The following is a 23,342-nucleotide window of genomic DNA, read 5'->3' on the forward strand; positions in this document are numbered from 1 at the left end:
AAACTGGGAAAAAACTTTACTTCGTTAGCGGACTGTAAACAAAGAGGTGTGACCTTCTACATTAAAGATAAAATCCCTGCGAAACAAATCTACACAGACGAAGATGGAAGAATTTTAATGGTGGAAATAATGGACAATGCTAGGAAAATACTGCTAATTGGAATTTATGCCCCTAATGAAAAACAAGATGACTTTTATAAAAAAATTCACAAGAAAATTTCTGATCTAGACTATGCTGACATTTGCATGATGGGAGACTTCAATGGTATTGTAGACCAGAAACTGGACTATAAGACCCACAAAACAACAAAACAAAATAGAAAAACACTCCCAAAGTCCTTCTTCAGGATGATGGATGAAATAAATCTAAAAGATGTGTGGAGAGAAAGGAACCCCATTAAAAAACAATATACCTTTTATTCAAATAGACACTCATCGTTCTCTAGAATTGATATGATTTGGGCTTCAACGGGCATATCCAGCAGCGCACTAGATGTGGAGATTGAACCAAACATCTGGGCAGACCACAATCCAATGGCAATAGGTTGGAGACAACAAAGAAGAAGATCGAGATGGACACTAGATAACAGGATATTGAAAGAGAAAGAATTTGTAAAGAAAATGGAAAAAGAATTGACTTTCTTCTTTAAAGAAAACAAAAAAGAAGATACGTCTTTACAGAATCTTTGGGATACAATGAAGGCCTTTTCTAGAGGTTTGATAATAGACTATATAAGAAAGAGAAACTTAAAGAAAAGACAAGTGTCTAAGGATCTAGAAAAAGATTACAGCACATTGGAAAAAGAACTACAGAAATCTCCACAAAAGAAAGAGATTAAAATAAAGATGGACACAATAAAACACAAACTTGACCTATTGGAAAAGGAGGACCTGGCCCAAAAAATCAGAGGCGCCAAACAGAACTATTTTGAAAATGCAAATAAACCAGGCAGATGGCTGGCTTATAAACTGAGAAAAGAAAGAGAGACCAAGAAAATACTACAACTAAGAGATGAACAAGGACAATTGCATCATGGAAATATGGAAAAAAGGAAAATTATTCAAGATTACTATGCCAAGCTGTATGAACAAGAGAACATAGAAGAGAAAGAAGTGAAACAATATTTACAAAACGCCAAACTCCCCCAAATACCAAATGATACTAGAACTATATTTGAAGATAAAATAACAATGATGGAATTAACTGAGGCCCTTAAAAGACAAAATAATGGGAAGGCCCCGGGACCGGATGGCCTTCCTGTGGAATTCTATAGAACATTAGAAAAATCCTTGGCCGTTCCATTACTAGAAGTCATGAATGAAGTAATGATTGAAAGTAAAATACCTAATTCATGGTTGGAGGCATATATTACATTAATACCCAAAGAGGAGGCAGACCATACGCAAATTAAGAACTATAGACCTATCTCCTTGTTGAACTCAGACTATAAACTATTTGCCTCAATACTGGCAGAGAGACTGAAAAAATACCTAAATGGGTTTATCCACCCGGACCAAAATGGTTTTTTACCAAAGAGGCAAATTAGAGATAACATAAGGACAATTCTAAATACCTTAGAATATTATCAGGTCCACTCTGAGAAGCAAATGGCTTTGATTTTCTTGGATGCGCAGAAAGCCTTTGATAACGTGAATTGGACATTTATGACTCAACAAATGGAACAAATGAATTTTGGCAAGAATTTTATTCAAGCCATACAAACGATATATCACAAGCAAACAGCCAAGATAATGATAAATGGAGAGCTGACGGATCCAATTGAAATTAAAAGAGGTACGAGACAAGGCTGTCCACTGTCACCACTGCTTTTTGTTTTAACATTAGAAGTACTAAATAGAAAGATTAGAGAAGAGGAAGAAATAAAGGGAATGATCATTAAAAAGGAAGAATACAAGTTGCAAGCATTTGCTGACGACTTAGTCTTCATCCTTGAGGAGCCATTTCAATCTGCACCTAAACTGATAGGAGAAATCGAGGCGTATGGAAAAGTTGCAGGTTTAAAAATAAACAAAGACAAAACAAAGATTTTAACAAAAAATATACCCCGAAAACAAAAAGAAGAATTGGCGGAAAATTTGGAAATGCAAATCACAAACAAAGTTAAATATTTGGGGATTCACCTAACAGCCAAGTGCAGCACTCTCAAAGAAGATAATTATATTAAATTGAAGCAACAAATTGTAACAGACTTGGCGAAATGGAAGAATCTTCAATTATCAATGATTGGTAGAATCGCAACAATCAAAATGAATATCTTACCTAGACTGTTATACCTGTTTCAGACTATTCCAATTAAGTTGGGGAAAGGATATTTTGAAGAATTAAATAAAATAGTGTTGAAATTTATATGGCAAGGGAAAAAAGCAAGAATAAAATGTAAATTGTTACAAGATTCCAAATCAAGGGGAGGGTGGGGTTTACCTGATTGGGAGTTATACTATCAGGCAGCTAGTCTGATGTGGATCAAGGAATGGATAATGCTAAGAAATGATAGGCTTTTGAATCTAGAAGGTCATGACTTGCTGTTGGGATGGCATGCATACTTATGGTATAAAGGAACTAAAAAACATGGTTACTTTAGAGACCATTCTATAAGAGAGGCTCTGTTATTAAACTGGCAGAAGGTTAAGAGGTCGCACTACTTGAAAATTCCAGTCTGGATATCAACTATTGAAGCCTTTTCATATCCAATAATATTTAAAAGGGAAGAAGCAGTTAGATATGCTGAATTATTGAATGCAGAGGGTGAACTTAAATCTATACAAGAATTGAAACAAGAAGGTATTGAACTCAATTGGTACTCATATGTGCAAATACATTCTAGATACAATGAAGATCGAAAAAATGAGGGTTTTTATGATAAACTGACTGAATTAGATAAAATTTTAACAGGTAACGATGAAAAATTAATTAAAAAATTTTATGATTATTTATTAGAGGTGAAATTATATGAAGAACAAGTGAAAGGAACTATGTTAGCCTGGGGAAAAAACTTTGGACATGGGATTGATTTAGAAAAATGGCAAAAATTGTGGACTCAAAATTATAAAATGACAATGTCAACTGCATATAAAGAAAATTTGTATAAGATGTTTTATAGGTGGCATTTATCCCCATCGAGAATAGCAAGAATGTCGAAGAATAAGTCTGAAAAATGCTGGAAATGTCAACATACACCCGGCACATATTACCACATGTGGTGGACTTGTCCTGAAGCTAAGAGATACTGGACTAAAATACACATGTGGTTGGAGAAAATGATACATAAACATATAGACTTGAAACCAGAACTTTTCTTATTGGGAATAATACCAGAAACATACAATAAAGACTTGAAATATTTGATCATAAATGTCTTAACAGCTGCTAGAATTGTATTTGCTAAATACTGGAAAAATGAGAAAGTACCAACAGAGGAGGAAATTGTTTGGAAGATAATGAACTGTGCAGAAATGAGTAAACTTACATTTGAAATTAGAGAATTAGAGGATGAGCAATTTTATAAAGTATGGGACTTGTTTTATCAATGGTTGGATAAAAAAACTTGGAAGTGAATCTTTTCTTTTTCTTTACCCTATCTTATATGTAATAATAATAGAAAGTTATACTTAATGTTTTGAAAAAATCTCTCTCTTTTTTCTTTCTTTTTTTTTCTTTTCTCTTTCTATACATATTAAGTCTTTATTATGAAATAGACCATTTACTTATACGAGATAAGAATAATAATGTATTTAATATATAAGAGTGAGATGATTTAAACTGTTAGGTATGATTATGGCTGGTGACTATTTTATAATATAAAATGGAATAATGATGATGTAATGAACAATGGATGTGAATATAGATTAAAATATTTAATGACTACATGGATTGACAAATAATAATGGGAAATTAAATTTGGAGTTGAGGATGATTGGAAACTTTAAGATTAATGGAAAATAGAAATGTCTTATATGAAGTAATGAGTTTCTTTTTTTCTTTGACTTAATCTCCACTTTTATTTTTGAGAGAATGGTGATACAATTTTATAAAGACCTATTGTTACCTAGTACATAATTGTAGAGATAAAGAAATAAGGGTTGTCATAAAAGAAAGAATACTATGGTAACTTGAACATGCAATGCTCAATGAAATATTTAACTATATTTAATGGATAATTAGTGAACGCATCCTTAATTGTAAAAACCATCGCACAAAAACTTGTAACCAAACGACATGCTTGATGAAAATGTGTTTTTTTTTTACTTCCCTGCTCTTGTATCTTATGTGTTGTCTTGTCTTTTTAAAGAAAAATAAATAAACATTTATAAAAAAAAAAAAAAAAAAAAATAATTTTAAATCCCACCAACCACTAATATGATCTGCCTAATGACCGGCTAGGTGGGCGTGGCTAGGTGGTCATGTGACTGGGTGGGCATGGCCAACTCAATGTCACTCATGTCTAGGGGCACCTTGCCGGACTCTACTCGCCCCTCTCCTCCCAACCCCTCCTCGCCTGCCTGGGCTCCTTAGGGCCCCAACAGGAAGCCGTTGTTGGAGCTAAGCAGCCCCCAGGAGAAAGAGTTGGCAAAACAGTTCAGTTCAAATCAGATCTGACTGAGAAGGAGGCTCAGTGGAAGCACCTCACTGAGGACTAGGAGCATAGGCTTTCCAAGCAGAGGGAAGACCTGCGGGAATGCAAGGCCAGGTGCCGGTGCCTGGAGGCTCAGCGGGCTGAGATGGTCAACCAGTTCCAGGCCATGATGCAGTCCTACTGGAACGAGGCCCTCCGGCTCTTTGCCACCAGCGGCTCTTCCCCCCAGCCTTCACCCAAAGCCCCCCACCAGGAGGCCGAAGCAGACCCCAAGTCAGAATTTCTGCCCCCCTCCGACCCCCACAAAAAGACCCCGAAGGGGGAGACTCTCTGCAGCAACACAAGCCTTCATTGCACGTATCCGTCCCAGGGTCCGTAGTTTGAGGACGCCTGATTTAGTGCCATATAAAAAACGCAAATAATTTTTCTGCGGACCCCCAATTGGTGACCCCCTTTTTTAGAGCACTCTTCCTGGATTGTGTGATGAAACAACATTCTTTGTTTTTCTTAGTTTATCTTATTCTTGGGCAGAATTGAGAGCTAGGCAGAACCTCAATCTCCACCCCCACCCCCACCCCCAAAAATGGAAGAAAAAAATCATCAGAATTTATTGCGCATTCCATCGTCAAGTTTCCCCTCCACCATCCCAAGATCTGTCACAGTTCTCGAATTCAACAGCTCTTCAGCTGGGTGGATTTCAGCTCCCAGAATTCCAGGGCTGGCTGGGGAATTCTGGGAGTTGAATTCCATCCCCTGCCTGTCTCTCTCTGTCAATAAAGGAGAATATCTGTAGCTCGGGGTTGGCCTCGCTGCCCTCCGAGCTCGGTGGCTGTCCCTCAGAATTATCCAAACTAGGTAGCATCATTTCTCCGGGATCCAAGACCCAACCAGAGAGGTTTGGAACATTTTGCACGGACATTTCGGCTGGATCCTTGATTTCGGCGGGTTTTAATTTTGCCTTTGGGCAGCCGTGAAATTCCGTCCCTGTGTTGTCTCCCTCTGCCGCGCCCCTCCCGTAAAACCCCCTGGTCTTTTGGCAGGTGCTGCAGAATTGTGGGGGGTGGTCTTCTCCCAAGCAGAAGGGGCTTTAGAAGCAGGATGGGCTTGATCTCTTGGAAGCGGCTGCACATTCCTTGCACAGTGCATAGTTTCTCACCCACACACTCCCTCTCCCCCAGAATGGAGCTAACGTACAAAATGCTCAGGCGCAGCGCATACAGTTTCTCCTACGCACTTCCCTCCCGTGGCATCCCCCGCTCCCCATTGCAAAGGAGGCCTCCTCCTCCTCTCTGGCACAGATGTGGAGAAGAAGGCAGCTGTCATGGATCTGGGATCTGGGCGCTGCCCGACGATGTATTTTCCTTCCAGGCCTGTCAGGTGGTGGGGCAGGATGGGGTTCGCCCCCATTTGCCAGCAAGCAAGGCAGGGCGAAAGTGGCCAATGTTTTTTTTCTTCTTCTGGTTGACAGGTGCTGTTTCCCGCACCTGGGTCAGGAGGTGCGAAGAAGGCACGTGCATGGGCCGATCTGTGTGCCTGCTCACTCCCCCCACTGCCCCTCCCCACTCCCCGCAAAGGAATTCTTTCACCGTCCTTAGAAATTCTTTTCACATTTTGCGCAGGTGTTTTTGTCAGAATGACAAGAGTGGGGAAAGGGGCCTTGGAGGTCTTCCAGTCCAACCCTCCGTCGCCCAAGAAGGTGACCTCATCCCATTCTGGACAAAGGGCTGTCCTGTCTCTTCTTTTTTAAAAAAACAACAACAACAACCTCCCAGGTTGATGATAAAGAACATGTGAAATTGGGCTCGATGTTCCCTTTGGTGCAAAAGGCTACGTAAGGGTGAATGGGATATATTTAGCAGTAGCCATAGACTTATATGCTGCTCCCTCTAAGCGGTTTACAGAATCGGCCTCTTGACCTCAATAATCTGGGTCCTCGTTTGACCGACCGCAGGAGGACAGAAGGCTGAGCCAACCTTGAGCCAGTCAGGATCGAATTCCTGGCAGTGGGCAGAATCAGCATGCAATACTGCATTCTAACCACTGCACCACCAGGGCCCTTCCTTCCTTCCTCAATTCCTTCCTTCCTTCCTTAATTCCTTCCTTCCTTAATTCCTTTCCTCCTTCCTCAATTCCTTCCTTCCTTCCTCAATTCCTTCCTTCCTTCCTTAATTCCTTTCTTCCTTCCTTAATTCCTTTCTTCCTTCCTTAATTCCTTTCTTCCTTCCTTAATTCCTTCCTTCCTTAATTCCTTCCTTCCTTAATTCCTTCCTTCCTTAATTCCTTCCTTCCTTAATTCCTTTCTTCCTTCCTTTCTTCCTTCCTTCCTTAATTCCTTCCTTCCTTAATTCCGTCCTTCCTTCCTGAATTCCTTCCTTCCTTCCTTCACACTTAGCAATAGCCTTAGACTTATATACCGCTTCTCAAGGCTTTATAGCTCTTTCTAAGTGGTTTACAAAGTCAGCCTCTTGCCCCCAACAATCTGGGTCCTCATTTTACCCACCTCAGAAGGATGGAAGACTAAGCCAACCTTGAGCCAGTCAGGATCGAACTCCTGGATGTGGGCAGAGTTAGCCTGCAATCCTGCTTTCTAGCCGCTGGGCCACTATGGCTCTTTACACACCCAAACCCTTTGATAATCATCGATCACATTGAGGAAACATTTAAAAAAGGGGTAAAATGGGTGCAATAAAACACCCGAGCACATTACTTTGAGGCAGAAAGGGAGAACCCAAACGTATGGCAAGCGAGCAGAACATCAATAATTTTAACAAACTGGACCCCAAAATGCCATCTAGGCCTGGGCAGTACTGGTGGGTGCCTGCGATGCATTCTGAGTAGATACCCCCATTATTATCTTATTATTATTTCATTAAATTTATCGGCCATCTAGCTTGCCGTGGGGGCAGTCTAGAGTGGCTTACCAACAATAAAAAGAAAGAAACGAGAAGAACAGAAGTAAGGTAATAGAAGAATAAAATAAACAAGGAAAGAGAGCATAACGAGAAAGACATCTATAGGATTACCGAAAAAGAAAGAAAGATGGACAGGCAGAGAACAGCGAAGTGAGAAGGGGAAGTCTGCGGTCAGTCTAACTGTGGATGGAAAACTGGCTGGACAAGTGAGAAAAAGGGGAAAGGGGAGGGGGCTTACCTTGATGGAGCAGGAGAGCTGCAAGCAGAGAAACAGAGGGAGAGGGAGAGAGAAATTATGCAATTAGTATAATTGCATAATATTTAGCATAAAGGTAGCACCAAAACCTGAGACCCTAAATTGAGTGGGGACTCCCATCAAACGAACCCTTTGTAGATAGTCCTCAACTTAATAAAGCATTCGTTTTAACGACTGTTTGAAGTCACAAAGGCAATGAGGCCTGTGATCGGTCCTTGCACTTACGACCGTCGGGTGGACTTCAACTCCCAGAATTCCCCAGCCAGCATGCTTTAAAAGGGGTGGACTTCAACTCCCAGAATACCCCAGTCACATGCGTTAAGATGGGTGAACTTCAACTCCCAGAATACCCCAGTCACATGCGTTAAGATGGGTGGACTTCAACTCCCAGAATTCCCCACCCAGCATGCTTTAAGACGGGTGGACTTCCATTCCCAGAATTCCCCAGTCACATGGTGGACTTCAACTCCCAGAATTCCCCACCCAGCATGCTTTAAGACGGGTGGACTTCCATTCCCAGAATTCCCCAGTCACATGGTGGACTTCAACTCCCAGAATTCCCCAGCCAGCATGCTTTAAGATGGGTGGAATTTCCTCTTCGGTCACTTACCGGAGATCCCTCTTTTCAACCAACGGGGTTGGCCCAGTTCAATGAAGAAACTGTCTTTTTTCTCGTATTCTTCCACGTCCACAATTTTCACATGCAGCGATTTTCTGTGCAGCGAAAAAGAGGGAAGAAACCAGGCGAAACGGATGAAAGTGGAAAGGACTTTCTCGGCCTAGAGAAGCTTCAAAGCGTCTACAAGGCATCTGAAAGGCTGCCCTAGTAACCCCTCCCTATGTGGGTTGATTAATTGATCTGACTTTTATCCTGACTTTATTCATTGCTTCTGAAGAGCACAAGGTGGCGAGCGTATCTACCTGCCTCCGTCTATTTCCCCCCCCAACAGCAACCCTGTGAGGTAGGTTGAATTGAGAAAGTGATTGACTGTCACCCAGCCAGCTTTCATGCCTAAAGTGGGACTAGAACTCACCGTCTCCTGGTGATTGGCCCAAAGTCACCAGCCAGTTTTTATGCCTAAAGCAGAACTGGAACTCACTGTCTCCTGGTGATTGGCTCAAAGTCACCCAACAGACATTCAGGTCTAAGGTGGGACTAGAACTCACTGTCTCCTGGTGATTGGCCTCACCAGCAGTTTTTATGTCTAAAGTGGAACTGGAACTCACTGTCTCCTGGTGCTTGGCCCAAAGATACCTCCCCCAGGCCGGCTTTTATGGCTAAGGTAGAACTAGAACTCATGTCTCCTGGTGCTTGGCCCAAAGATACCTCCCCCAGGCTGGCTTTCAGCACTAAGGTAGAACTAGAACTCACTGTTCACTCAATTTTGTCAGAAGCACTAGTGATAACCAAAGATAAGCTGATTGAAGAAGCAGATGGAGGGTTTCAAGCTTATACAAGATATGCAATAAGCAATAAGTTGCGAAGAGAAGTGCATACAACACTTACTAAGGAAATAACCAGAATACTGAGGCCACAAATGGCAAGAGACATAAGACTGCACTATTACTGGAAAAACACAGGTTGATCTAATCTAATGAAAGCATATAATAAAAAAATTAAGTCAAATGTAGTTAAATTTAGAGCATTATGTTTAAAATGAAGGGATAATGGATATAGTTAAATAATTGATTGATAATGATAATAATGCATATATATGTATTGGTTTGATAAGAGGAAATTTGATATAAATTGCAAATGGTGATGACGAAAGGAGGTTTAGAAACTCTGTTATTAAATATAACCAATTTTTATTTAGAACATGTTATAAAGATGTAATGTTACTGGGTGATATTGGGAAGAGCTAATGGAATGGGATTATGTGGTTTTGCTTTATCTCTGGAATATTTTATATAAAAGGACATAAAAACAATTATAGTCAAATGAAGGTTGAGGTATGATGATAGTAATATATATATAAATATATTTGATTTAAACTATATGATTTGATATGAATTGTAGGCGATGACCGTGGAAGGGATGCAAGGAAGTTTTTTGTAACCAATCGACACACTTTCTACAGTTTGTAATGGAAGATGGTTTTGTGTGTGTGTGTGTGTGTTTTGTCCGTTTGTGTTTATTCAAAATTAAAATAAAATTATATTAAAAAAAACACAGGGCAGCCACTAAGACCACAAGGGACCCCTGATGGATACAGGCAGAGAGGAAGAGGACTCTCCCCAGCCAAAACCCAAAGACCCCTTCGGCCCACTCCCCATCCGCCCGGCACCCGCCCATGTGCCCACTTTCCTTCTTCAAATTGCATCCCTTCAACGGAAGCAAGCAGATTCGGGACTGGCACGAAAGGAAGGAGTGGGCACCGCCTTCCACCGGCCCCCTCCTGGGCGCAGCACCGGGGAAGGGTTGCCATGGTAACTGAGATTTTTGTTGTTGACCTGAAGTGCTAAGAAATCAATTACTGACAAACGATCAGGGGGGGGGCGTTTTCTCTCTCCCCCCTCCCTGCCTCCAAAAGGAAGTGGCTGATGGGTTGGGCAGTCAGAGAAAGAGATCAAGTCCACCAGAGGGTTGGGGGGGGGGAGGGGGAGGGGGCTCAAGCAAAAAATAGAGAGGGGAAGCGCAACTGATTTTGATTGATTGGTTTTGGATTGATCGATGGGCTTGATTCCAGTTTAGCATCCCTGATCTTAATTGCAACATTTAAGAAAAGAGGGGGGGCCACATGAACAGGCCCGATACATCGCCGTCCATGCGCCCTGGCCCAGAATCTAAGTGCATTGCAAAATCAAGAAATTGCCAAACTACACAATTATATCTATCAGATTTAAAACTGGTTTTAAACCACGCTCAGTGGCTAAGACGCTGAGCTTGTCGATCAGAAAGGTCGGCAGTTCGGCAGTGCGAATCCCTAGCGCCACGTACCAGAGTGAGCTCCCGTGACTTTTCCCAGCTTCTGCCAACCTAGCAGTTCGAAAGCACGCAAAAAATGCAAGTAGAAAAATAGGAACCACCTTTGGTGGGAAGGGAACAGCGTTCCGTGCGCCTTCGGCGTTGAGTCATGCCAGCCACATGACCAAGGAGACGTCTTTGGACAGCGCTGGCTCTTCGGCTTTCAAACCGAGATGAGCACAGCCCCCTAGAGTCGGGAACGACTAGCACATATGTGTGAGAGGAACCTTTACCTTTTGGGAAGATATGTTGGGTATTCATTTAATGAAAAGAAGGACTAGGGGCGACATGATAGCAGGGTTCCAGTATTTGAGGGACTGCCACAAAGAAAAAAAAAACATATTAAGAACAATTAATCAGTGGAACGGCTTGCCACTAGAATAAAATAGGGCACTATCTAATAAAATGAAATTCAATGGTGAGAAAAGTCAGGTTTTATATTTAAGCTAGAAAACCCAACTGCACAGGGACAGTATAGGTGGTACCTTGCTTAATAGTAGTAACTGCGAGAGGGATCTTGGAGTCCTAGTGGACAACCATTTAAATAGGAGCCAGCCGTGTGCAGCAGCTGCCAGAAAAGCCAACACAGTTCTAGGCTGCATCAACAGAGGGATAGAATCAAGATCACGTGAAGGGTTAATACCACTTTATAATGCCTTAGTAAGGCCACACTTGGAATACTGCATTCAGTTCTGGTCGCCACGATGTAGAAAAGATGTGGAGACTCTAGAAAAAGTGCAGAGAAGAGCAACAAAGATGATTAGGGGATTGGAGACTAAAACATGTGAAGAACGGTTGCAGGAACTGGGAACGTCTAGTTTAATGAAAAGAAGGACTAGGAGAGACATGATAGCAGTCTTCCAATATCTCAGGGGTTGCCACAAAGAAGAGGGAGTCAAGCTATTCTCCAAGGCACCTGAGGGCAGAACAAGAAGCAATGGGTGGAAACTAATCAAGGAGAGAAGCAACTTAGAACTGAGGAGAAACTTCCTGACAGTTAGAACAATTAATCAGTGGAACAGAATTTGCCTCCAGAAGTTGTGAATGCCCCAACACTGGAAGTCTTTAAGAAGATGCTGGATAGCCATTTGTCTGAAATGGTATAGGGTTTCCTGCCTAGGCAGGGGGTTGGACTAGAAGACCTCCAAGGTCCCTTCCAACTCTGCTATTGTATTGTATTGTATAAGTTGTGGATGTTGCAACACTGGAGGTTAGAGATTGAAACCCTGCTGTCGTGTCACCCCTAGTCCTTCCGTTCATTAAACGAGACAGACCCAATTCCAGCAACCGTTCTTTAACGTGCTTTTTAAAAATAAACACCTTTGGAAAAACAAGTCCGTCTACTCTAACTGTGCAACATTATCCCCAAGGGGGCCCGGCATTAGCCTGTCAAAACATCCCTCGGTATCGCCGCTCCAGAGCCTGACACTCCCGAGATACAAACAGGCAGATGACGGAGTGGCTTGGCAACCCTTTCGCCTGCCTCTAGCAGCTGGCTGGCTGGTGGGGAAGAAGGGTTATTCAGATCACGAGACCCATTATCCTCAGCCAGCCTGCCCGACAGCATCATGCCTCATTAGATGGTTTGTAAGCCCTGGCTGATAAGCCAACCAACCTCCTAAAGCAGTGATGGAGAATCTTCTCAGCGCTGAGTGCCAAAGAGGTTGTGTGGAAGTGTCGCGTTGCATGCACTCATCACGGCTGCACTCCAGGAAAGCCGAACTTCCAGGTTCTAGCATGCATGCGCACCCAAGGATAAGCTGGCCAGCACACAGGCACATGCTGCTTTTTGGCACTGCTGCGCGCACGAAGGATAGCTGATTGTGGTGGGCGCAGACGGGCCACCAACCTGGGAGACAGACTGGCAAGGCCTCGCATGCTGGGCGACATGGCTTCATGTGCCACTTTGGGCACACGGGCCATAGGTTCTCCATCACCTGATCAACCTCGGCTACTTGAAGACGGGGGGACTTCAACTCCCAGAATTCAGAATGCTGGCTGGGGAATTCTGGGAGTGGAAGTTCCACCCACCTTCAAGCTTGAAAGGCCCTGACCTCCCATAGAGGGGTGTCCCCAACCTCCCACCATTTCCTTCCGACGTCATGTCAAAGGAACCATTCTGGGAGACAAGCTGGACTCCAAATAATTTAACAGACCTGTCCCTATAGTGGTGGGATTCAATTTTTTTTAATACTGGTTCAGTGGGCGGGGCTTGGTGGGCGTGGCATGGCCTGGTGGGCGTGACAGGGGAAGGATACTGTAAAATCCCCATTCCCTCCCAATCAGCTGGGACTCAGGAGGCAGAGAATAGATGGGGCGGGGCCAGTGGTGAAATTCAGGTTTTTTTTTTTACTACTGGTTCTGTGGGCATGGCTTGGTGGGCGTGGCAGGGGAAGGGTACTGCAAAATCTTCATTCCCACCCCACTCTGGGGCTAGCCAGAGGTGGCATTTGCCATTCTCCGAATTACTCAAAATTTCCACTACCGTTTCTCCAGAACTGGTCAGAACCTGCTGAATTTCACCTCTGGGCGGGGCCAGCCAGAGGTGGTATTTCCCGGTTCTCCAATCTACTCAAAATTTCCGCCACCTCGCCTTCAAGGAAGCTCCTCTCTAGAGTAGGCTTATTCCGTATTCCTTTGGCTTCCTCTGTAGGAAATGGAGTGTCAGCAACTGGGGGCGGAGTTAAAAGAGGGATTAGCCTAGAATCTCCACATAGTCACAAGCAAGCTAAGCCCAGCTCCTCTTGGATTCCACCGTTATCTAACGTCAAGCAAGGGCTAATGCTACTTGAGAAGGTTCCTTCGCAGACACTTTTTAGCAATCAATCCAGTTTCATCGGACCTTCACGGAGGCACGGGGCCTTCCACGCCTGACCCCTTCCAAAGTATTTAGCTCAAGTTCCCAGCTACGGATTTCCTCATCGCCGTTGCTAGTTTGCTTCATTTCCCCACCCCTCCAAGATCAGTCCAAAAAGTATCCCAGCGCTGCTCCTTTAAATTCGGTCCTCCAATCGGGACCAAAGACAGACGAGCCCCCATCGAGGGAAACCCCCCCTCCCCAAGGTCTCAGCAGCAAAAGATCCATTCTGCTTCCACCTGTCCGATTCGCAGCCCTCTTAATTCCAGAGACGAGCGGGATTTTATTCACAAGATTGCCCAGCTACCTGGCCCATCAGGCAGGGCAGCATTTCCCCAGAGTGAAGGCAGGGAAAGGTTGCCTGGTTCTGTTTTTAAATCTTTTTCCATGCGAGGGAGAAGCCAAACTGGGCATCTCTTGGGCGCTTGCAACTCTAGGTGGATCTCGGTCAGAAGAGATTTGCAAGCCGGGAAGCGTCTGGAGTTTAACCCTTTCTCTCCCTTCTCTTCAAGGCCGACTTACTCAGTGCCAGATCCCAATCGTGACCATATCGATAGAAGAGAAGATTTGTAGCTGGGGCAGAATTGTGGGGTTCTGGGGGCTCCCTGAGCTTGATGGGGTTTTTTTGCAGATTGTTTCGTGACCTTACTAGGTAACATCATCAGTGCTGGAAGGGAGTGGGGTTTGCAGAGAGGAGGAGGAGGAGAAGGAGGAGGACTGTGGGGTCCTTGATGCTCTCTGAGCTTGGTGATTTTCTTGCCGATGTTTCATGACCCATCTAAGTAACATAATCAGTCTATAAGGGAGTAGGTTTGCAGGGAGGAGGAGGAGGAGGGCTGTGGAGTCTTTGGTGCTCTTTCAGCTTGGTTGTTTTCTTGCAGATGTTTCGTGGCCCAACTTGGTAACATCCTCAGTGCTGGACGGGAGTGGGGTATGTGGGGAGGAGGAGGACTGTGGGGTCCTTGATGCTCTCTGAGCTTGGTTGTTTTCTTGCAGACATTTCATGACCCAATTAGGCAACTTAATCAGAACTAGACAGAAGTGGGATTTGCAGAATGGAGGAGGACTGTGGGGACCTTGGTGTTCTTTCAGCTTGGGGGTTTTCTTGCAGACCTTGGATTACCAAACTAGGTAGCATCATCAATGCTGTAACAACAAGATGCTTTGCAGGCCTTCCTTTCTGGGGGTTGCAACAGGCCGGTTTATTTTCCTCCATCCAGAGGCTGATGGACCCCTTCCTTCCTTCCTTCCTTCCTTCCTTCCTTCCTTCCTTCCTTCCTTCCTTCCTTCCTTCCTTCCTTCCTTCCTTCCTTCCTAGCCATTCTCCTCTCCATCTGTGGAACTGTTAAAATTGCAGCTTTTCCAGCCACGTCCCTCTCCCTCCACCCACAACATAGGAGGTCCTTCAAACTAAAGACCATCCCTCTCTCTCTTTCTCATTCTCTCTCTCTTATTCTCTCTCTCTTATTCTTTCTCTCTCTCTCTCTCCATCTCTCTTTGTCTCACTTTGTCTTATTCTCTCTCTCACTCTCTCTCATGCTCTCTTTCTCTCTCATTCTTTCTCTCTCCCTCCATCTCTCTCTTTCGGTCACTTTCTCTCTCTCATTCTCTCTCTCTCCATCTCTCTTTCTCTCACTTTCTCTCTCATTTTCTCTCTCTCGTTCTTTCTCTCTCTCTTTCCATCTCTTTCTCTCACTTTCTCTCTCTCTCTCTCTCATTTTCTCTCTCTCATTCTTTCTCTCTCTCTCTACATCTCTCTCTCTACATCTCTCTCTCTCTCTCACACACACACACACAGACACACAAACCATTTTGGCTCTTCTGTTCTCGGACCCTCCTCCTCACCCCGTGCTAAATTTAGCCCGGCAGACAGAAACCTGTGACAGGTAGCAAATAAATAAGTTGAGCCGAATAAAAACCCTCCGCCTTTGGGAAAATATTGGAAAACATCATCCATCATCTCCGGGCTCTTGAATGAAGAGAGGCCAGGGAGGCTCTTGACACCGGCTGGCTGGGAGAGAGGAGGGCGGCGGAGGCGGCTAAATTACACTCCCGAGTGGCCTGCTCGGAAATGCACCCAGAGGCAGGAGGGGGGGTTGTGAGAAGGGTGGGGGGAGACAGCAGGGTCTCTCCTGCGGCTGGCTGATGGGAAGGGGCTCAGGCCGCCTTGTTTTGCTGCCTGGGAGGGAGAGGTTTAAGGTTTATTAAATTTATAGACCGCCCCCTCTCCCCGTAGGGACTCGAGCAAGAAGGATGGTGGAATAAGAGTTTAACAGAGCAGGAAGGGACCCTGGAGGTCTTCTAGTCCAGCCCCCTGCTCCAGCCAGTGAGGTTCGGAACAGAGGAAAAGGGGAAATTCTTTTGGCCCAAATGCATGAAGCGAAACCCACTAATGGATCTGGCCACACCACGGAAAGGCTTTCAATCCGTGAGAGATTCAAAGGCAGTTTGGATTCTGTGGGTCTCCTGAAAGGATCTGGCCCACAGATAACAGGATAAGAAGAGTCGGAAGGGACCCTAGAGGTCGTCTAATCCAGCCCCCTGCTCAAGCCCTGCTCACACAACCTGCTGACCAGTAATCCCAAGCAGCCCTTAGCCCAGGGGTGTCCAAACTTGGGAACTTTAAGACTTGTGGACTTTGAAGTCCACAAGTCTTAAAGTTCCCAAGTTTGGACACCCCTGCCTTAGCCCCTCCGTTCCCTCTGCAGCCCTTGGAGCCCCTCCGGCCTCCCCCCCCCCTTTGACCAGCAGTTAAGGAGCCTCCGCACCGGCGGCCGGAGAGGCGGCCTCGCAGCGCTGCTGGCGGGAACGGGCTTCTCGTGGGGCGGCGAGCGGCGCCTGCCTGGGCTGTGTGGGCGGATGGTGGAGAGAATTCGCCGGCTGCGACGGCGGGGGTGGATTTGACAGCCGCCAGAAACGAGAACACGCGCGAGGGTGCGAATGGCATGTGCCGCTGTTGGAGCAGGAAACAGGCGCTTCTCAGGTGCGGAGCTTGGATGCCAGGACGACAGAGAAGGGAGGGAAGAAAAAGAAAGAAAAGGAAAGGAAAAAGGAAGGAGCGAGAAAAGAAGGAAGGAAGGAAAAAGAAACCAGGGAACGAGGAAGCAAAGGAGGAAGGAAAGGGAGGGAGGAAGGAAAAAGAAAAAAGAAAAAGGTAAGGAGCGAGAAAAGAAGGAAGAAAGGAAAATGGGAAAAGAGGGAATGAGGAAAGGAGAGAGGAAGGAAGGAAAGAAGGAAAAAGAGAAAAGGAAGGAAGGAAGTCCTCCTCCCCATAAACCTTACTCCCTTCTAGTACTGATGACGTCGTCTAGATGGGTCATGAAACGTCTGGGAGAAAACACCCAAGCTCAGAGAGCACCAAGTGTTAGATCTGGGCAACGAGAGACAGACTGCGGACACGACGTGACTTAACAGCTCTTTATTAGTAATAGTAGTGATCCAGCTTACTCTGTGGTCGGAGGGTTCCCCTTTTATAGGGATGAGGCACGCCCATTGACCAATCAGAGGAATACCTGTTTCCCGCTGTAGGAGCGGACCTGAGGGAAGACTTATCCCGATATATGCTAATATCTAACACCCCTCCCCTCCTAGATGGGACGTTGCGGTAGGTGACATAGTCCTTTAGGTAGGTGGGTGTTTGTCTTGCTCGGGAGGAACGTCGGAGTTCAGGTTGTGTTGGAGTACTTGCAGGATTGGTTTCCTGTTGGGTTGAAGTAGTTGCAGGATCGGGTGCTTTTTCTGTTTCTGGAGGTCTTGCGTTTTCGATGCTCTTTTCCCTGGTATCTTGTTCGGCTGCGATGACGGGGGTTTGCTCAGCGGCTGTGATGACGGGGGGTTGCTCAGCTGCGTGCGTGATGTCCTGTCCCCCGCTTAGCTCGCCGGTGTCGTCGTTTCCTGGGATGAAGTTTCCCTGCGGTTGTCTTTCTGTGGACAGGAAACTTTCGCCCTCATCCCTTAAGTTGGAGTGTGCTAGGCGACCTCGAAGCTGATCGATGTGCCTTCTCCAATTCCGCCCATCTTCAAGCTCTAACAAATACGATCGAGGGCCCATGATGCCAATGACCCTTGCCGGTATCCACAATGTCCCCCCTGTGTAATTTTGAGCATAAACAGTGTCTCCTTCTCTAAAAGATCTGACCTTACTTGTAGAGTCTGGGGGAGCCGAGGTAGAATAATTCGGGTGGAGCCTGTCCAGGTGAGATCGTAGGCGGCGACCCATTAGTAGTTCAGCGGGGCTTCTACCCGTCGTTGCGCTCGGGGTAATGTGTTGAATGAGGAGGTAATGGTCAATGCGTGTTTGCCAATCCCCCGGGCCCATCCTGGCGAGGGCCTCTTTCGCGAACCGCACCATTCTTTCTGCCTGACCATTGGACGCTGGATGGAATGGCGCGATGAGGGCGTGTCTGATTCCCAACCCTGCTAAAAATGTTTCGAACTGCATGGCCGTGAATTGGGGCCCGTTGTCCGATACTAACAGATCTGGTAGACCATGGGTGGCGAAAAGCCGCCTAAGAACCTTTATAACTGCCTCTGCCGTGGTTGATGTCATTAGGACTACATCCAACCATTTAGAATAAGCATCTACAACTATGAGGAAGGTTTGACCCTGGAATGGCCCTGCAAAATCAATATGAATGCGTGACCAGGGTGCCTTGGGTTTCTCCCATTCTGTGGCGGGCGCTTCCGGGGGTGCTGGTCTCGACTCCTGGCATGGATCGCAAGTGGCCACCCACTCCTCTATTTCTTTGTCCATATTGGGCCACCACACATAACTTCTCGCTAACGCTTTCATTCTCACGATCCCCGGATGCCCCATATGTAAAGCATTCAATACCTTTTTTCGTAGCGCAAAAGGAATAACAACTCGATCCCCCCACAACAAACATCCCTGTAACACGGAGAGTTCGTCCCGTTTAGACCAAAACATTTTGAATTCCGGGCCCACATTTCCCTTTGGCCACCCCCTCCATACCCAAGTTTGCACTTGTTTTATTAAATTGTCCTTCGAGGAGAACCTTGCAACGTCGTAAGAAGAAACCGGTCCCGAATCCAAACAGTCAATGAGCAATACCGGTACTTCTGGAGTGGGGTCTGGCAAAATGTCTGGTAATGGGCAACGGCTGAGCGCATCTGCGTGCCCTAGAGTGGAGCCCGGTCGATGAATTAACTTGTAAGAGTACGCAGCCAGGAAAACAGTCCACCTGGTCATACGTGGAGAAAGGGAGACCGGAGTGGGGCGATTTCCCGCCAAAAGTCCTAACAGCGGTTTGTGATCAGTAATGAGTTCAAAATCGCGGCCGTAGAGGTATTCATGGAAACGTTTCACACCTGCAACGGCAGCCAATGCTTCTCTGTCCATTTGGCTGTAGTTCCTTTCGGCCGATGAAAGAGTTCTGGAGTAGAAAGCAATGGGTGCTTCTTTCCCGTCGGGCATCCTGTGGCTGAGGACTGCTCCAACCCCGAACGGCGATGCGTCGCAGGTCAATACCAGCGGGAGGGTCTGACTGTATTGTACAAGTAGTGAGTCAGTGGTGAGCAGGCGCTTTACCCCGGCGAATGCTGCAGCTTCTGCTCGTCCCCATCTCCATGGTGCGTTCCTCTGGAGTAGACGGTGTAGTGGCTCAGCAACGGTCGCCTTCTGTCTCAGAAAAACGCTGTAGAAATTAAGTAGTCCGAGGAAGGCCTGCAACTCGGTTTGATTTCGTGGTGTGGGGGCGTCCTGGATCGCCTTAATTTTCTTTTCAGTGGGGTGAATTCCCTGACCATCAATTCTATAACCCAGGAATTCTACGCTAGGCACGTTAATTTGGCATTTTTCTTTTTTCAGGCGGAGACCCTTCTCTCTGATTCTGGCCAAAACCGATCTGACTCTTTTGTTTAGTTGCTCCTCGTTTGCAGCGGACACCAAGATATCGTCAAAATATGGGACGACTCCCGGTATCCCTTGCAACAGTCGTTCCATGACGCTCTGGAACAATCCTGGAGCAATACTTACGCCGAATTGTAGCCGGTTGCATTTAAACGCTCCTCTGTGCGTCACTATAGTCTGGGCCTCCGCTGTGGCGCTATCTACTGGCAGTTGCTGGTAAGCTTGTGCCATATCTAATTTAGCGAAAACTTTTCCTGGCCCCAATGAGTGCAATAGGTGCTGTACTACGGGCACCGGATATGCGCTCTGTTGTAGCGCGACATTAATTGTGCATTTATAGTCTGCGCACAAGCGGACTGATCCGTCTGACTTAACTGGGGTCACGATAGGTGTCTCCCAACGCGCGTGATCTACCGGCTCCAGGATTCCTTGTTCCACTAACTTATCTATCTCTTTATCTATTTTTGGGCGGAGTGCAAAAGGCACTCGTCTCGGTTTAAGCCGGATTGGCGCCACATTTGGATCTAAATTGAACGATATTGGTTTGCCCACATACTTACCAAGACCGGAGCTGAACACATCCTCGAACTCCTTAAAGATCTTTTCAGCGCTGCTGTTTCTCACGGCGTTGATTCCGGTGACTTCTAATCCCAGGGCTTCAAACCAATCAAGCCCCAGGAGGTTCTGCAATGGCGCGCTGGAGATGGTCACGGGCAGCTGGGCTTCGATGTCCTTAAACTGGATGTGGAATGTGCCTTGGCCCACGATGGGGACTTGGTTCCCCTGGTAGTCTCGTAGCAGGACGTCAGGAGCGCGCAGTTGGCTCTTTCTGAGGCTGGGAATGGCCTGTTTCATGGATGCCCATGAAATGATCGTCAGGGTTGATCCTGTGTCAACCTCCAGCTCGCAGGGTGAGCCCTCCAAGAGGACTGTGACTTTCAGCCTTTTGGGCCGCTTAGGGCGGACCTGATGTATCGTGGTGAGATACGTTCGCAACTCCTCTCTCTGGGTCAACTCTATCTCATCGTCTATATCCTGAAAATACTCTCGTTGAGCGTCTTGGTAGAACGCTCTTTCGGCTCTCTGTGTGAATTCTCTCTGGGGATACGCTCGCTCACTTTCTTGTGAGTAATCTCTCTGGGAATACGCTCGTTCAGCTCTTTGGGGAGTTTCTCTCTGGGTAAACACTTGTGGATTTTTCTCTGGGCGCCCTTTTTGATTTCGCCAAGCCCCTGGGTTGGGCTTCTGTTGGCGGTACATGGGTGGCTGCCGTGAGGCAGGGACTCCGCTCCGGCACACTCGTGCGATGTGCCCAAGTTTGTTGCAGTGCGAACAAACAACGTTCCTGAACCTGCAAGTAGACCTGGGGTGATTCCCTCCGCAGCTTGCGCAGGGCGGCAAACGGGATCCGGGTTTCCCCCCAGGCCTCCAGTGACTGCTCTGCATTAGGTGACTGTCCTCGAACTCGGGATCCACGTAGTCGGGGCTTGCGTCTTCGTAGTGGACTCTGGTTTGTCTCGGTGCTGGCTGGGTTTCGTTGACCCTTCGTTGTATGGTCACTGCTGATTTCTCCGCTGATTCCGACGCTCTTGCTTTGTTCAATGCTGACTGTAGGGTTAGATTCGGGTTGGCTAACAGTTTCTTTTGCAACGAAATGTCTCTTACCCCACAGATGAATTGCTCTAAGATATGCTCTTCCAAATCCCTGTATTCACAGTGGGCTGCTATTCTTCGTAGAGCTGCAACAAATTGGTTAATGGATTCTCCCGCCTTTTGAGTCCTCATGTTGAACTCTTTGCGGCTGACATGGCGGGACGGTTTTGGCGCGTAATGTGTTTCCAAGGCTTGTTTCAGCGTCGCCCATGGTACTGCTTGTATTGGAGTAGGCGCGGTGAGGTCTCTGGCCGTATTGAAGACTTCCTTTCCGCAGTAGCCGAGGAAGATATTTTTCTTTCTTGCATCGGTGATCCCCGTGTACTCATTTGCTTCGAGGAAACACTCGAAGCGAATCATGAAGGCTTCCCATTCGTCGGTTGCTGGGTCGAAAGGAGCGGGGGGAGCATGCATCGCCATCTTCTCAGTTTGAATTTGCCGCGCTGCGGTGATCTGAGATGGCTGCCGGAATTTCTGCCGAATTCCTGGGCTGGATCAAATCCGGAGATTCTTGAAGTAGCGTTCTTCGTCCTATCTGTCTCTCAATCCCACCTTCGTCGCCAATGTTAGATCTGGGCAACGAGAGACAGACTGCGGACACGACGTGACTTAACAGCTCTTTATTAGTAATAGTAGTGATCCAGCTTACTCTGTGGTCGGAGGGTTCCCCTTTTATAGGGATGAGGCACGCCCATTGACCAATCAGAGGAATACCTGTTTCCCGCTGTAGGAGCGGACCTGAGGGAAGACTTATCCCGATATATGCTAATATCTAACACCAAGGACCCCCCCCCCAAAGATATATTTTTTTTTTATTGTGAAAGCTCTGGGTAGGACTGAAGGTCTCCAGCAGAGAAGATCCCCGATTGGCCTCCTTTTTCCTCTCCCCAGGATGGCCTCCCCAGTCCCTTCATCCTGCATCCAGGAGCCCTGGGGGGATAATTGCTTCCTTGATCCTTGGGTTTACAGGAGATTAAGCCCTACTTCGCATGATGACTTGGGAGGGGAGGGGAGGGAGGGAGGGAGGGAGGGAGGGAAAGGGGGATGAGCAGAAGAAGCTGATGGGCAGTAGGGAAGGGGTTGACCTCCCTGGGGAAGGAGCAGGAGGCCCAGCCTTGGTAATCACACACCAGCAGTGGGCAGCCTTACTTACTTACTTACTTTATTCATATTTATAGACCGCCCCCTCTCCCAAAAGGGACTCTGTTCTGCTCTGCTCTGCTCTGCTCTACTCTACTCTACTCTACTCCACTCCACTCCACTCCACTCCACTCCACTCCACTCCACTCTATTTGGCAGTTCGAATCTCCCCAGGCTCAAGCTTGACTCAACCTTTCATCCTTCCAAGGTGGGTAAAACGAGGGCCCAAATTGTTGGGGGCAAGAGGCAGACTCTCTCAACCACTTAGAGAGCACTATCAAAGCACTGTGAAGCAGTATATAAGTCTAAGGACTATTGTCCTTCCTTTTCCCCTTCCTTCCTTCAAAGCATCATACCAACATGTCAAATCAATATCAATCAATGCCTTTTTTCAGTCTGGGGGATTGGGAGGAGGCAAGACGAAGGCCAGAGAGGAGGCCAGGCCAGGACTCTAGCTAACTATCTTGATCTATCTATCATCTATCTACCTACCTACCTATCTATCTATCTATCTATCTATCTATCTATCTATCTATCATCTATCTACCTATCTACCTATCTATCTACCTATCTTTAGCTATATCTATCTATCTATCTTTCTCTATCTATCATCTATATCTATCATCTGTCTGTCTTCTATCTATCTATCTGTCTATCTGTCTATCTATATCTTTATCCTATCTATGTATCTATCTATATCTATATCTTTATCAATCTATCATCTATATCTATCTATCATCTATCTATCTATCATCTGTCTGTCATCTATCTATCTATCTATCTATCTATCTATCTATCTATCTCTATCTATCTTGATTTATCTATCATCTACCTATTTATCTATCTTGATTTATCTATCATCTGCCTATCTATCCATCCATCCATCCATCCATCAGTTATGGTCCTAAGTTGAGGACTTCCTATGAATCTAACATCACCGATTCCATTTTCCCAAGATATAGACATCCCTTACCAAGGACAAGTTCTCTCCCTTCTGGAACTATGTTTAAAACTCTGGAACTTGGATTTTACTCATCTGGAAAATGTTTCCCAAATTCATCTCATGGGAAACCGCCCCCTTCACTGACTTTC

The 23,342-nt window shown here is 46.1% G+C and overlaps 1 protein-coding gene across 1 annotated transcript in view; it reads right to left on the bottom strand.

Moving 5' to 3' along the window:
- The window catches only part of SLC8A2 (solute carrier family 8 member A2), a gene marked incomplete at its 5' end in the record, with an annotated part of 57,915 nt that overhangs the window by 11,103 nt on the left and 23,470 nt on the right, over window positions 1-23,342 (bottom strand). The window contains 2 exons of the mRNA XM_081961651.1: window positions 7,746-7,763; window positions 8,374-8,477. Of these exons, the coding sequence (XP_081817777.1) occupies window positions 7,746-7,763; window positions 8,374-8,477 (122 nt within the window). The remainder of the gene's footprint in view (window positions 1-7,745; window positions 7,764-8,373; window positions 8,478-23,342) is intronic.

Source organism: Natrix helvetica (assembly GCF_964273705.1).
Source record: "Natrix helvetica genome assembly, chromosome: 9".
Lineage (NCBI taxonomy): Eukaryota > Metazoa > Chordata > Lepidosauria > Squamata > Natricidae > Natrix > Natrix helvetica.